A 12,249-nucleotide genomic window follows, 5' to 3' on the forward strand; every position below is an offset into this window, starting at 1 on the left:
TGACCTAGATTAGGGGATGGGGTGCCTCCTCAGCAAGTTTGCGGATGATACCAAACTGGGAGGGGTGGCTGATCCACCAGAGGGCTGTGCTGCCATTCAGAGAGACCTGGACAGGCTGAAGAGTTGGGCAGAGATGAACATCATGAGGTTCAACAAGGGCAAGTGCAGAGTCCTGCACCTAGGGAGGAATAACCCCATGCAGCAATACAAGCTGGGGGCTGACCTTCTGGAGAGCAGCTCTGCATAGAAAGACCTGGGTGGAAGTGCTGGTGGATTACAAGTTGACCATGAGCCAGCAATGTGACCTTGTGGCCAAGAAGGCCAATGGTCTCCTGGGGTGCATTGGGAAGACTGTTGCCAGCAGGTCGAGGGAGGTGATCCTGTCCCTCTACTCAGTCCTGGTGAGGCCTCAATTCAAGTACTGTGTCCTGGACAGTTTGGCAATGCTACAGATTGAAACAGGAGTTTTTCATCATGACTGCAAAAATACACCATCAGTTTTGGATTGCACTGGTCTCAGGTAGAGTTGATTTTTAGTCCCACTCGTGGGGAAACAGGCAATCTCCTGCTTCCAGGACAGTGTCCTGGGAGTTCTGGGCTCCCCAGTACGAGAGAGATGTAGAGCTACTGGAGAGTCCAGCGTAGGGCTACGAAGATGATCAGAGAGCTGGAGCATCTCCCCTATGAGGAAAGGTTGTGAGAGCTGGGCCCCTTTAGCCTGGGGAAGAGAAGACTGTGTGGGGGGGGGAGGAATCTTATCAATGTGTATAAGTACCTGAAGGGAGGGTGTCAAGGGGGACAGGGACAAACTCTTTTCAGTTGTCCCATGTGACAGGAGAAGAGGCAATGGGCAGAAATTGAAACACATGAAGTTCCGCCTAAATGTGAGGGGGAATTTCTTCCCTGTGAGAGTGACGGAGCACTGGACCAGGTTTCCCAGAGAGGCTGTGGAGTCTCCTCTGGAGATGTTCAAGACCCGCCTGGATGCAACCCTGTCTAACATGCTGTAGGTGACACTGCTTGAGCAGGGAGGTTGGACTAGATGATCTCCAGAGGTCCCTTCCAACCTTACTGATTCTATGATTCTATGATAAAGGAAGCTCAATAATAAATGATAATCTATAAGTGGAATAATCTGTTGAAATAGCCACAACTTGGGTATTTTCTTTTTCACATTTGTGACTCCTGTTATTACCATTCAAGTGTATGTAAGGGAAACATTTTAATTGCTGCGAACATTAGTAAGCCTCTCCAAAGCTAAGGGAAATTTTTTCAGAATTCAGTTTAAATGATGCTGTGGGAAATACTTTAAAGCTTATCTGCAACATTTTTTTAAGTGTAAGCATTCTTTTCATTTATTTTTTTCATGACATATGTAAGGACCATTTCCCAGCTGCCAGTACTGCAAAAGTTTTTTTCTCTCCCCTTTTCTCACAAGAAAATAATGTTCTGTCTACCTAAGTTTATGGGGGAGAAGCAATAAAATCACCTGTAGAATTATTAAAAACATGAGCAATTAAGCAGGGAAAAGATTTTAACTTTCATCTTCTGTTCTGTTTTTCTGTTTTGCTTAAATGCCTGACAGATTGCTTGAAAAACACAGGTCTTCATCAAAGACATCTCCTTTCTCTTTCAGCTAATACTTCTGTATTCATTTGCATCTTTGCATTTCTAGTACAAAAACCACCCATGCAATTAATGCTTAAATAATAAACCACAAATGAAGCAACAGAAAGTCTTATTAAAATATTTGCATTTTTTGTTTACTCTTCTATCCTTTTCAAAAAACACTGAAAGAAACCCCTCCAYACACATCTTTCCTCTTTTGCTTAGTACAGGTGACATCTATTAACCACACAGGATATGGAAAACCACTGATGTCTGGAGACATATTATTCTTCCAGCTTTACCCTACTTCCCTATCTCTATCCATTATAGACAACGTATACACTTATGGAAGACACCCCAATTCATGTTGAGAAAATAGTACTACATTAGTTGCTCTAATAAGTCATAACATAGCAGATCTTATCTCTAGGGTATAAACATGAAAATGTATACTTGGTGTGGAAAATCAACAGTGATAGAAGAACATACAGCTGTCAGCAAGAATTTGGAAGAAGGGCAGCAGCTTTTGTGATTTCATTTCCTTGCTTTATGAAAATAACTAGAGAAAACAAAGAAGTAAATCTGTTGAATCAGTGTTATAGACTTGCCTCTGCAGGCAGAAAGGAACAGTCTGGTATTGAGGAATGGTTCACTGCAGGCAGCTGGGTAGAACTCAACAGCATGGCCCAAAGTAGTGTAATAGGAGAACAGCCAATGGCTCCATGGAGCTCCCTGAGACACCTTCATTCCCTGAGAACAAAAAGGGCTTGCGCCTGTGTGCTAAGTGAAAACAGGCTCAGCTGGCCAGCTTTTCAATCATGCCAAATCCCAGAGCTGTGACACGTAAGGAATGGAATCAAGGTTACAGATATAAGCAACACTAAATCTTTTATCGCCCCGGGCAGTTGTTGTTCCTACTCTCTCTAACTTGTCTGTCAAGCCGGCCTCCACCTGAATTGACCACTTAATGACACCACAGGCTTCAAGCTTAGGCAGCTGTACCTAGAAGCACTGAATTTGACAGTTGTAACTTGTAGCTTCTTTACCTTATCAGAGCAGCTGGAAACACAAAAAGTTAATTACAGACACAGCACTGTTTTCTAAAATGGAGCCAGGAAATGGATGGGGGAATGCAGTCTTGACTGTTACAAGTGATCACTGCTCACAACAGAGATGCATGCAATCCTGGTCAGGATTGAGTGTCAACAGTTCACTGACATACAGTCCACTCCTCATGAGGCCAACTGAGAAATGGCCCAGACAGCCAAGAAGAAGCACCTTCTAGTAACTGTCCACTTAACAGTCAGGGCTGGACTGGTCTGTCAAGACTATCATTATCATTCAAAGCATAGAAGATCAGGGAGAATGTGCTTCAGATAGGCAAAGAAATATGTTTCCCTCCTGATCACTTACTGGCATACCAAATAAGGAAGGTCAGTGTGCATCTTCCTTCCCTGGCTGTCTTGATGACACTTAACAAGGATTGGACCTCTCATCTTGCTTGACAGGCCCTTTCTGGACAGCTCACATTCTATCAGGGAGAACCCTCTTGTGCAATTGTCACTCATAAGCTTGACCTTCTTGACATTTACATCAATTCAGTCAGAGCATATAAACCTTTTTCCTGCTTGAAATGTGAGTGAAAATAAATATCAAGAGCTATCGGTTCATTAGCTTGTTCTCCGAGCTCTTCCTGTAGAAAGAAAAACACTGAAGTTTACTTAAATAAGTGGGTAGAATTCAGCCATTTTTCTTCTGATAACCTAGGCCTCTTCAAATCAAGTTTGTATTAATCAAAGGGCAAAATCAATTCAGCTGGCACCATTTTCCCTGAGAAGATGACAGATGGCTTTGTTAGTTCCTCCCAGTGGTTATGCCAATGCAGGACACTATTTCTTACAGAGAAGTCCACAGCACTACCAGTAACAGAGGGGAGACTAGTGCTGCAGTAACTTTAAGACTACCCTTTCCCAAGGTTACCACAACACAAGGGACTGAAATACTGGCCAGCATTTGTAACCATAACCCCCTCCTTCTCAAGTAACAATGCTAATGAGGATACCCAGCTGCTGGTTCATTCACCAACACTCCGTAAACCCCTTCCTTCTCAAGTAAACACTGTTCCTTTATTCCCCAGGGACTCTCAGTGCTGGATTAGMGTAGCATAAGCTACAGGCAAAAATAAGACACAATCAAAATTAAAGGTATTGTTTCTTTATTCTTTAAATAACATTGCCTCAGATGTCACAGAGCCTCAATAATATAATATTTGCACAGTACTTCCTGAGAAGTATATTTTCCTCCCCAGTTTACTAAAGTTTGTGGCTGATCTCATCCTTTATCAAGGCTTTTCAAGAAGGGAAAGGATGAGGGAATGGCTGACTTGGTGGGCTTGAAAGATATGTTAAAGGATACACATCGTACCTTGAGCTTGGCTTGGATCTCTCGAGCTTTTCGCCTTGCCAGGACCTGGATGTGACTAGATACCTGCATTGAAATACAAAATCCATCTTTATTCCAGAGAAATAGTTGGTAGCACCTGCAGAAGTAAACAACAAACTTTGGGCACCTTGAGCAGTAGGGAATTACTTAGGTTTTTCTTTTTTCTTCTTTAAGTTTGTTTCAGATAGCACTGACATGTTCTCTGAACATAAATTAACTGTCCTGAAGATGGGGAGAAGCAGAAATGGACCATTTAAGGCATCTTTCAATTCAAATGGCTTTATCAAGCCAGAGATCTCTCTAAAACTGAAGAACCCATCCTTAAACCTGGGGGTTGAGAGTTCTGATCTCTTTGCCTCCTCTTCAGAGAAGGGAAAGCCATGTTCTGCATTCCTAGCCATTATATAGTGACTCTCAGAACTTCTCTGTATCTAGTCTAGGCTGAAATGCATGACAGAATCATAGAATAATTTAAGTTAGAAGGATCTATGGAGGCCATACAGTCAACCTCCTACTCAAAGCAGTTCCAGCTTGCTCAGGAATTTTCCAGCATTGCCTTGACTGTCATTCTCAAATCACATGGAAATTCCTTTGCACTGAGTGTTTTGAAAATCACCCTTGCTGTCCATCTATCTGGGCTGAAGAAAGAACCTTGATATGGAAGGTCATACTTATACACTGATGGTCAAAGAAATACTCATTAGTAGATCAGACAAATAAAATTGCATACTGCTTAGCAGCAGAAAATATTGTGTGTCATGATGTGATTGGGAGGGATGAGTGTTTCAGTCCAACCATAAAATGTGTAAGCTGATTCTGTCCGCCACTCTTTCTTACTAGCCAGCTCAGCAAAACATTCTCTTTTGAAGAAAAACAGAAACTAATAGCAAGTGAGCAGCAAAGGGATTTGTTCTCACAAGCCCTCTCCATGCAGAGTAGCACAAAGCAGCTAATGTTTACAGAGGAAACTTTATGCTTACCTGTTTCCTTGTGCGTGTTTTCCCTGTTCTCAGCTTAATATAGCGGGCAATTAGCTCGTTTCGGCCTGGAACAGAGAAATAATGCACACACAAGTTTAGAGAGCTATGACCTGAAGCAAAAGATGCATAATGGAGGTCACAGAAGTCAGCAGAAAGATAACATGCTCTCACATTATCTTCTGTCTTAGGAAGGTATTCCTTCAGTTCACATTGCAGAGGCGAGAGTTTTAGAAGCAGAACTTTGGGCTGCAAGTTATATTTGTCAACTTGCATCTATATAACTTAAAATTATCGTTAAAAGGGGGAATTAAATATTTTGTTTAATACTTATATTACCGTGATGTATAGAAACTGTCAGCATGGGTCAAGACCACCAGTCTTGACCCATAAAAATAAAAAAGAAAGCCCTTTACCCTAAACCATTCAGAGTCTAACCATGGGAAAAAAACAACAAAAAAAAACCAATGCAGAAGTACATGGAAATAGTTAGATGGTACTTATCAGTGTGAGATAACACAGTGAATGGAGTGTTTTCAGGCTCTTGTAGCCATTACAGAAAAAGAGCATTCTTCAAAAGAGATATAAAGAAGCAAGCTTAGCTTTGTGGAAGTTAATGGGATGCTCCCACAAAAAACAAATGGGGCACAGGCCAGGACAGATGGTTTTACATCTTGATTATAAGACWCGCCAGAGGGAGATCAGGCCCTTCAGGGACCAGGGAAAATAAGACAAGCACCTCTATATTCAGTGTGAAACAGAAGGGATGGTCAGAAAAGAGATGCAAACAAAAGATGGTCATGGTGACAGATGAGGGAAATTGCAGTAAAAGAACCATGAATGAAATGGGTAATGAAATGTAAAGCCAGGAGGTCACTGGTACAGAATTTGAAATTGCTTGGGACAAGAGCAGAAGACTGCAGAAGACGGAGGTCCAAGAATTAAAAACAGAAAGAAAAGCAGACAAGAGAAGGTTGAGTAACTGACAACTTCAGCAGTGAACAGGAGAATAAAGCCTACACTCTGATTCACAGCTAGCACTATAAAACTCTTTGAGAGTATATACCAAGACATGAGGAAGACTATGCAGGTTCCATAAACTGGCTCCCATGTGCCAAGTCTGACCAGATATCCAGATTCTCTTCCCTTCTTTTGAACAGCAAAAGCATGACAGAAGAATAAAAAGCAGAAATGCAGCAGTTGTGCATCTGACCTCTAGGCTGACTCAAGGCAGGAAATGTGAGAGAAAGACAAAGCTTTGCAAAAAACACATCTGTGTTGACCACACTAGTGGTGAAGCAGCACCTCCAGAAGAAGTTGAACTGGGAAGTGCAAGGCTGTGAGGAATCTTATACATCTGCAGTTGTTAAAGGAATGGAGCAGGAATAGACTGGGAAACAAAGCTGCAGCTCTTGTAAAGCTTATTTATAACAAAGGTCTGATTTTCTCCTTTTCTTTAAAAGGAAATGTAAAAAAACCCCTATTATTTTCTATGAAATATCTAAGGAGTGAATGGAGAACTTGTACATGAGAACATCACAGAAATCAAGAAAGCAAGCACTGAAAAGAGGCAGGATTTTTATTCAGAGACTTTAATATTCCATGAAAGAGTTGTCACTTGCTTTTATTTTAGACCCTTATTTAACCCAACCTCTGAATAAACTGAATGCAAAGAAGGACTCAGTGCTAGAGACTGACCACTCAAGCCTTTAAGGAAGGTCTAGCAAACCCTGTAATTCCATATGTTCTAGAAGAATGTGAACAATCATGACTGCATTTATGCCATGTTCATGAAATGTAACCAAAGCACAGTTAAGGATGGGAAAGTCTTTTACACTCACAGATCTTAATCTTTTTCTGACATCATTACAGAAGCTCTCCTTGTTCCCCTGTGATCACGAAGACCATAGCTGAGAAGAGAGGACAACTCAAGCTCCTCTATACACAAATTAAGAACTATTTCTGTGCCAGAAAGACAATGCACAGCATGTAGCACTCTGATCTCCTCAGTTCCCACAGTTCCAGCAGAGCACTGTCACATGTCCAGGACAGTTAGGTGGGACCAGATACTGTCATGCTACCTTCCACGTGCCTGTTTTGACAGCTAATTTTTACAAAGCTCAGACCAACTGCTAGTGAGACACATTTGCACCACCTTCTTCTAGTGCCCAGAATAGTATTTATGGTTTTCCAAAACCCTTCTCTTTTGGACATGAATCAGATTCGCAAGGTAAGAAACAACAGAAGTGATGGAGAAAAGGCACAGATAGCATAGATATTGGCGTAATCCAGAGTTTCAAAAGGACACAGTTGACGCACATCAGAAGTGGGAAATGGAGAAGACAAAATAAGGTGCTCAGACCCCATTAGCTATAAAGAAGGAATGTGCAGACGTACCAAGAGAAACTTCCTTGAGGGGGAGACAGAATGAGTCAATAAAAAGCTAGCCCTGAGAATAACTGGGTGAATAAAATTTTGGGCAGACAAATTTTAATAGGTTGCAAACTGGGCCATACCAACAATCTGAACACACGGAAGCTTTTCAGATACTGGCTGAGGATGGATCATCCTTGCATCAGAACTAAATTTTCACAGATTCTCAGCTAAATATAATAAATGTTATGGGGCAAGTTCAGCTTTGCTGTGATTCCATGGAAGTCAAGGAATTATATAGACAGAGCACAATCTCTCACCAGTGCTGTATTGGGCATAAATATCAGCATTTTGATAGCAGGGGGCTGCAGGGATGATGTTTGTGGGAAGAGGCCATGAACTGTCCTGTGMCAGGCACAGCTGTCCAAAAACAGATTAAACACAACCCATTGTATGCCAAAACTTCAGCCACTCAGCAGTACATTTCACCTTTGCTCAAATATATTTAGGAAAGAGTAGTAGCCATTAGGGACAGACAACACAGATGGACACAAAGAGGGACATATGTGAGGACTTGCACGAAGAGACACAAAAAGAGACACAAAAATGAAAAACATGGGAAGACACAGGAGGATATACAAAAGACAGGGAGGTACATGGKAGGAAACATATAGATGTGTTTGGAGAAAAGGAAGGAGAAATGGGGAAGACACATGGAAGCAGACATTAGAGGAGACATAGCTGGAGATGCACTCTTGGAAGGAGGCGCTCCATGCCGGAGAAGGGARGTATCTGAGGGAGCTATTGCCTGTGGATATCTCATGCCAGAGCAGGTATACCTCTGAAGGGATTGTAGCCTGTGGAGAACTCATGCTGGGGGGTGTGGAGAACACCACCAAAGGGACTGTGGCCCATGAAGGAACTTATGCCCAAGCAGGCACACCCTTGAAAGGACTCCAGCCCATGGATAAGCCATACTGGAGCAAGTTCACCCTGAAAGGACCGCAGCCTATGGAGGACCTATGCCACAGCAGGCACACTCCCTGAAGCAACTGCAGCCTGTGGAGAAATGACACTGGAGCATAGGAAGAGTAAGAAGCAAGAAGCAGTGGAAGAAAAATGTTCAGAAGCAAGGAACAGCAGAAAGAAACCAATTTACGAGCTGATCCCAACCTCCTGTGCGACCCATTGCCTCAGCTAAGGGAACAGGCGAGACTGAGTGTAATACATGGTGAAAACAAGAGAAGCTTAGACTAGGAAGGGGGAGGGAGGAGAGATGGTGGACTGAAGCTCAACCTGGACAAGTTCGTTTCCCCAAGGGTTTAATTCTTTTTCCTTCTTGTTTTTCTCAGTACCCAATTAGCAAATAAAAGTTTATGTTAATTGGGAACAAATTCAATAGACTTAAATTTCTCAAATCAAGACCATTTTGCCCATAACAGTATCAGCAAAAATTACAAAGCTCTCTCATGCCATGTTCTTCACTGGAAAAAAACTGAGGAGAGGAGAATAAAGACACTGGTAGCAAAAACAGGTCACCCCACAAAGACAGCATCACAGTTACTAAAGACAGAACTATGCAAATTGCCAAGCCTAACAAGCTCCCCAGCAGGAAGGTATTAAATTACAAAAAAAATCAAAAACTGCAAAATAAGCAAGTCTGGTATGCCTTTTGTTTTCCTTATTAGAAGTTAGACATATGCAGACATTAAGACCGCTGGTAGTCTGTTAGTTCACAGACTATGGAAAGCAATTTCTTTGTTTCACAGCTCTGGCTACACGGTAAGCAAAAGCTAGCACTCCTCACTCAGCTGGAACAGACAGAGCTGTCATAAGCTGTCAGATGGTTCATTTTTTAGGACCATGTAAATTGTCCCTCAGTAATCTGATCATTTGTTGTGTTCTTAGAATAACTCCTGTTGAGGCCTGCCATGGTCACCAGAACCTGCCAACAGTTGTGATTCTTCTGTTGAAACTGCGCATTAGGTTTCATGAAGCTTTAGCCAACATACCAACTGCAGCCCAACACCCAAAAGCCCTTTATCCTCCCTGAAGCCTTCCCCTTAGAGACATGCTACAAAAAAAAAAAAAAAAAAAAAAAAAAAAAAAAAAAAAAAAAAAAGGAGGAAAGTGAGAGATCTTCTCTCATGCTCTTTACTCCTAGTCCTAACAGACGTACTTTCAAGGGCAGCAATTCAGCTCCCATCTCCTCTCTCAGTGCATTGCAAAATTTTACCTTTAGCAGTTATCAGGAAAGTGTTGCTCACAGAGGTGCAAAGGCTTTTACATTCTGCACTCTACAYCTGTGCTTATTCCAGTGTAACAGGAGAGAAGTACCTCCCCTCCAAAGGGGATGGAGGCGGGGCAAGAGAAATCAAGGAAATTCCCAGAGCCATATAAGACATATCCAAATCCTACTTCACAGCTTCATGCTGGCTCTCTGTTAGTAATAGTATAATACTGCTTGTACAAGGGGCAGATAAAGCTTCTTTTTAAGCCTGTGAATCATCTTATCCTAGCACATTATTTGACAGAAATGGGTGGGAGAACCAAAAGCCTCTCCTAGATGGGTAAGAGCTAAGAGCTCATAATGATTTCTGCAAAATCTTTCCAGTGGGAAACTGTGTGAAAGTATCTGTTTCTTGATAGAGGTAACTGCTGTCTTCCCAGAGGAAATCTATGCACCTACCTATGAAGTGTAGCAAAGATAAGAGATCTATAGAAGCAAAAATTCACCTATATCCAGTGAAAGGTTAACTGAAGCAAGGTCAATGGAGCCATCTTAACCATTATTTCAATCTCTTTGTATCACTTAATGATAGCTCCCAGGACAACACTGTCTCCTGAACTTGTTGTGCATGTAGTTTACTGTCTGCTACAATCAACATAACATAATGAACTGCAAGCAATGAACACAGCATGATAAATAAATTTAGAAGCAAAAGGGAAGTTAAGGATGTCCACCTATCCACTAAATGTTAATGCTTCTCTATGCACACAAAGCAAAATTAAGTGCAAAGTCTTAGATTCCCCTAGAACGACAAGACGAAAGCAGCGGGTGTTATGTCCATGAGCGTATGCACAGTATGACCTAAACTGCCATGAGGTCTGCCCTAGTCCCTTCTTAGCTGCACAACTTTACTTTTCGTCACTCTCATTCCACTGCCTCCTCCTCTCAACTACACTAAATGCCTTCCTGAGCATCACCTTTTCCACAAACAGGGAATTTGTTCTAAAACTTTTTTCATCTTTCTGATGGCTAATCCTGTCTTCTCCACAAGATACCCAGACACTTGGCTCTGATATCTTCCTTCCTTCCTTTAATGCCATCTTTATTAGACTTTATCTTCATCACAAACCATCTTCATTTTCTTACCAAAACCTTGGTGAGGAGCTTCTGTTAGCCTCCCTATTTCACATCCCAGCTTTTTCCAGGCAAGAGGATATGCCATCAACATTCTTTCCTTCTCTGGCTTGGGTTCTCTTCATCCCTTCTTATATTCCTTGGCTTTTGGCTATCACTAATGTCACATCTTTCCTGGTTACTTAGCATGCTTCCTTTCACCCTTAAAATCTCTTTTTTTAAGAGCTTTAAAATTTGGCTTCTCTCTATCCTATAGCTCATTCTCTTTCTGAAATTCATCTTGGTATACCACATATATGATACAGTGCTGATGTTCAGTACTCAGTCTCTTCCATAGGCTCAATCCTTCTCTCCCTCTCTGTTTCAGCATGTACTTTTACTATTAATTCCACTACCACAGCTGAGACTATCCCAGAATAAAAATTCTACAATAACCACTTTCCTATTCATCTCTCTCTCTCAAACTTTCCACTTCCCTCCACCCTCACTTCTCCACCACTAATCTCTGAACTCTGCTGTTTGCTCTTCACCAGCAGTCTTCAGTCTTTGTTGGTATGCACAAAGTATACCGAGCAAGAAATGCAGCATGGTGTCTTATTTTTCCTGTTCATCTGGACTGAAACAGAGGCAAATCTACGTGGCCAGTGGCCCTGACAATAATGCACATTCTCAAGAGGAGCATGCTGACTCTGTGTCAGGCACTAACGATAACTTTCTAAATGATCTTAATAATGACAAAGTTCACTCTGATCAAGTTTCTTTCAGGCTTCTTACCAATCTAATTTCTCCTTAAATGGTCAATGTTGAATCCAGAGAAACATATTCAGAAGCCAATATAAGAACTTAAATACATCACTCTGGTCATCATCCTGCAATCACTTTGCATGAAACAGACCATAGAAAACACATGCAAATTGGGCCACTGGCCAATCATATCCAGACATCTCTCCCAAGCCACAGCAGAACCATAGTGCTGAATAGTCAAGTTTGAGTTCCCATAGTACAGTTACACATGCCAGAGAATTTCATATTCAGCTGTGAGAAGTTTCATCACTCTGATCATTTACTCCATGCTCAAATTTGCTCACTTTTAACCTTCCATTAAAAGATTCCCTGTGCTCATGCTGTCCCTAAAATAAGGTTTTGTGATGAAGCCAATACTTCTGAAAAATTATTAAAGCAATTGGATATCTAAAAAATATGACAATGAAGTGATCAGCATCACCACATCTTCAGCTCTGCCCTGATGTATCCATTTTCATCATCTGACTATGCAAGTGCTGAGCTCCTTCCTACTCTGAAATGACACAGATGTTGAAGCCTTGTCAATAGGCAGAATGCACTAGTTAAACTGGACCAGGACCATTTAGTGAAATGGTCCTGGTGAACTGGAGAACAAGACCCACATCCTTTAGAAAGAACATGCTACACTTTCCAATTAAGAATCTAAATGTGCTTTACAGAGAKGATCAAGTATGATTTCTC

General features: G+C 41.6%; 1 protein-coding gene across 3 annotated transcripts in view; it reads right to left on the bottom strand.

Moving 5' to 3' along the window:
- TEAD4 (TEA domain transcription factor 4) overlaps positions 1-12,249 on the bottom strand; it is a 59,469-nt gene that overhangs the window by 21,129 nt on the left and 26,091 nt on the right. For all 3 annotated transcript variants that reach the window (XM_085298846.1, XM_085298845.1, XM_085298844.1), the window contains 2 exons: positions 5,031-5,095; positions 4,033-4,095 (listed from right to left, as the gene is read on the bottom strand). Coding sequence is in view for 2 of the 3 variants with exons in the window: in XM_085298845.1 (XP_085154971.1) it covers positions 4,033-4,095; positions 5,031-5,095 (128 nt within the window). In the remaining variant the exon portion in view is untranslated. The remainder of the gene's footprint in view (positions 1-4,032; positions 4,096-5,030; positions 5,096-12,249) is intronic.

Source organism: Rhea americana, unplaced genomic scaffold (genome assembly GCF_003343005.1).
Source record: "Rhea americana isolate MKP2758 unplaced genomic scaffold, rheAme1 scaffold_142, whole genome shotgun sequence".
Taxonomy (NCBI): Eukaryota; Metazoa; Chordata; class Aves; order Rheiformes; family Rheidae; genus Rhea; species Rhea americana.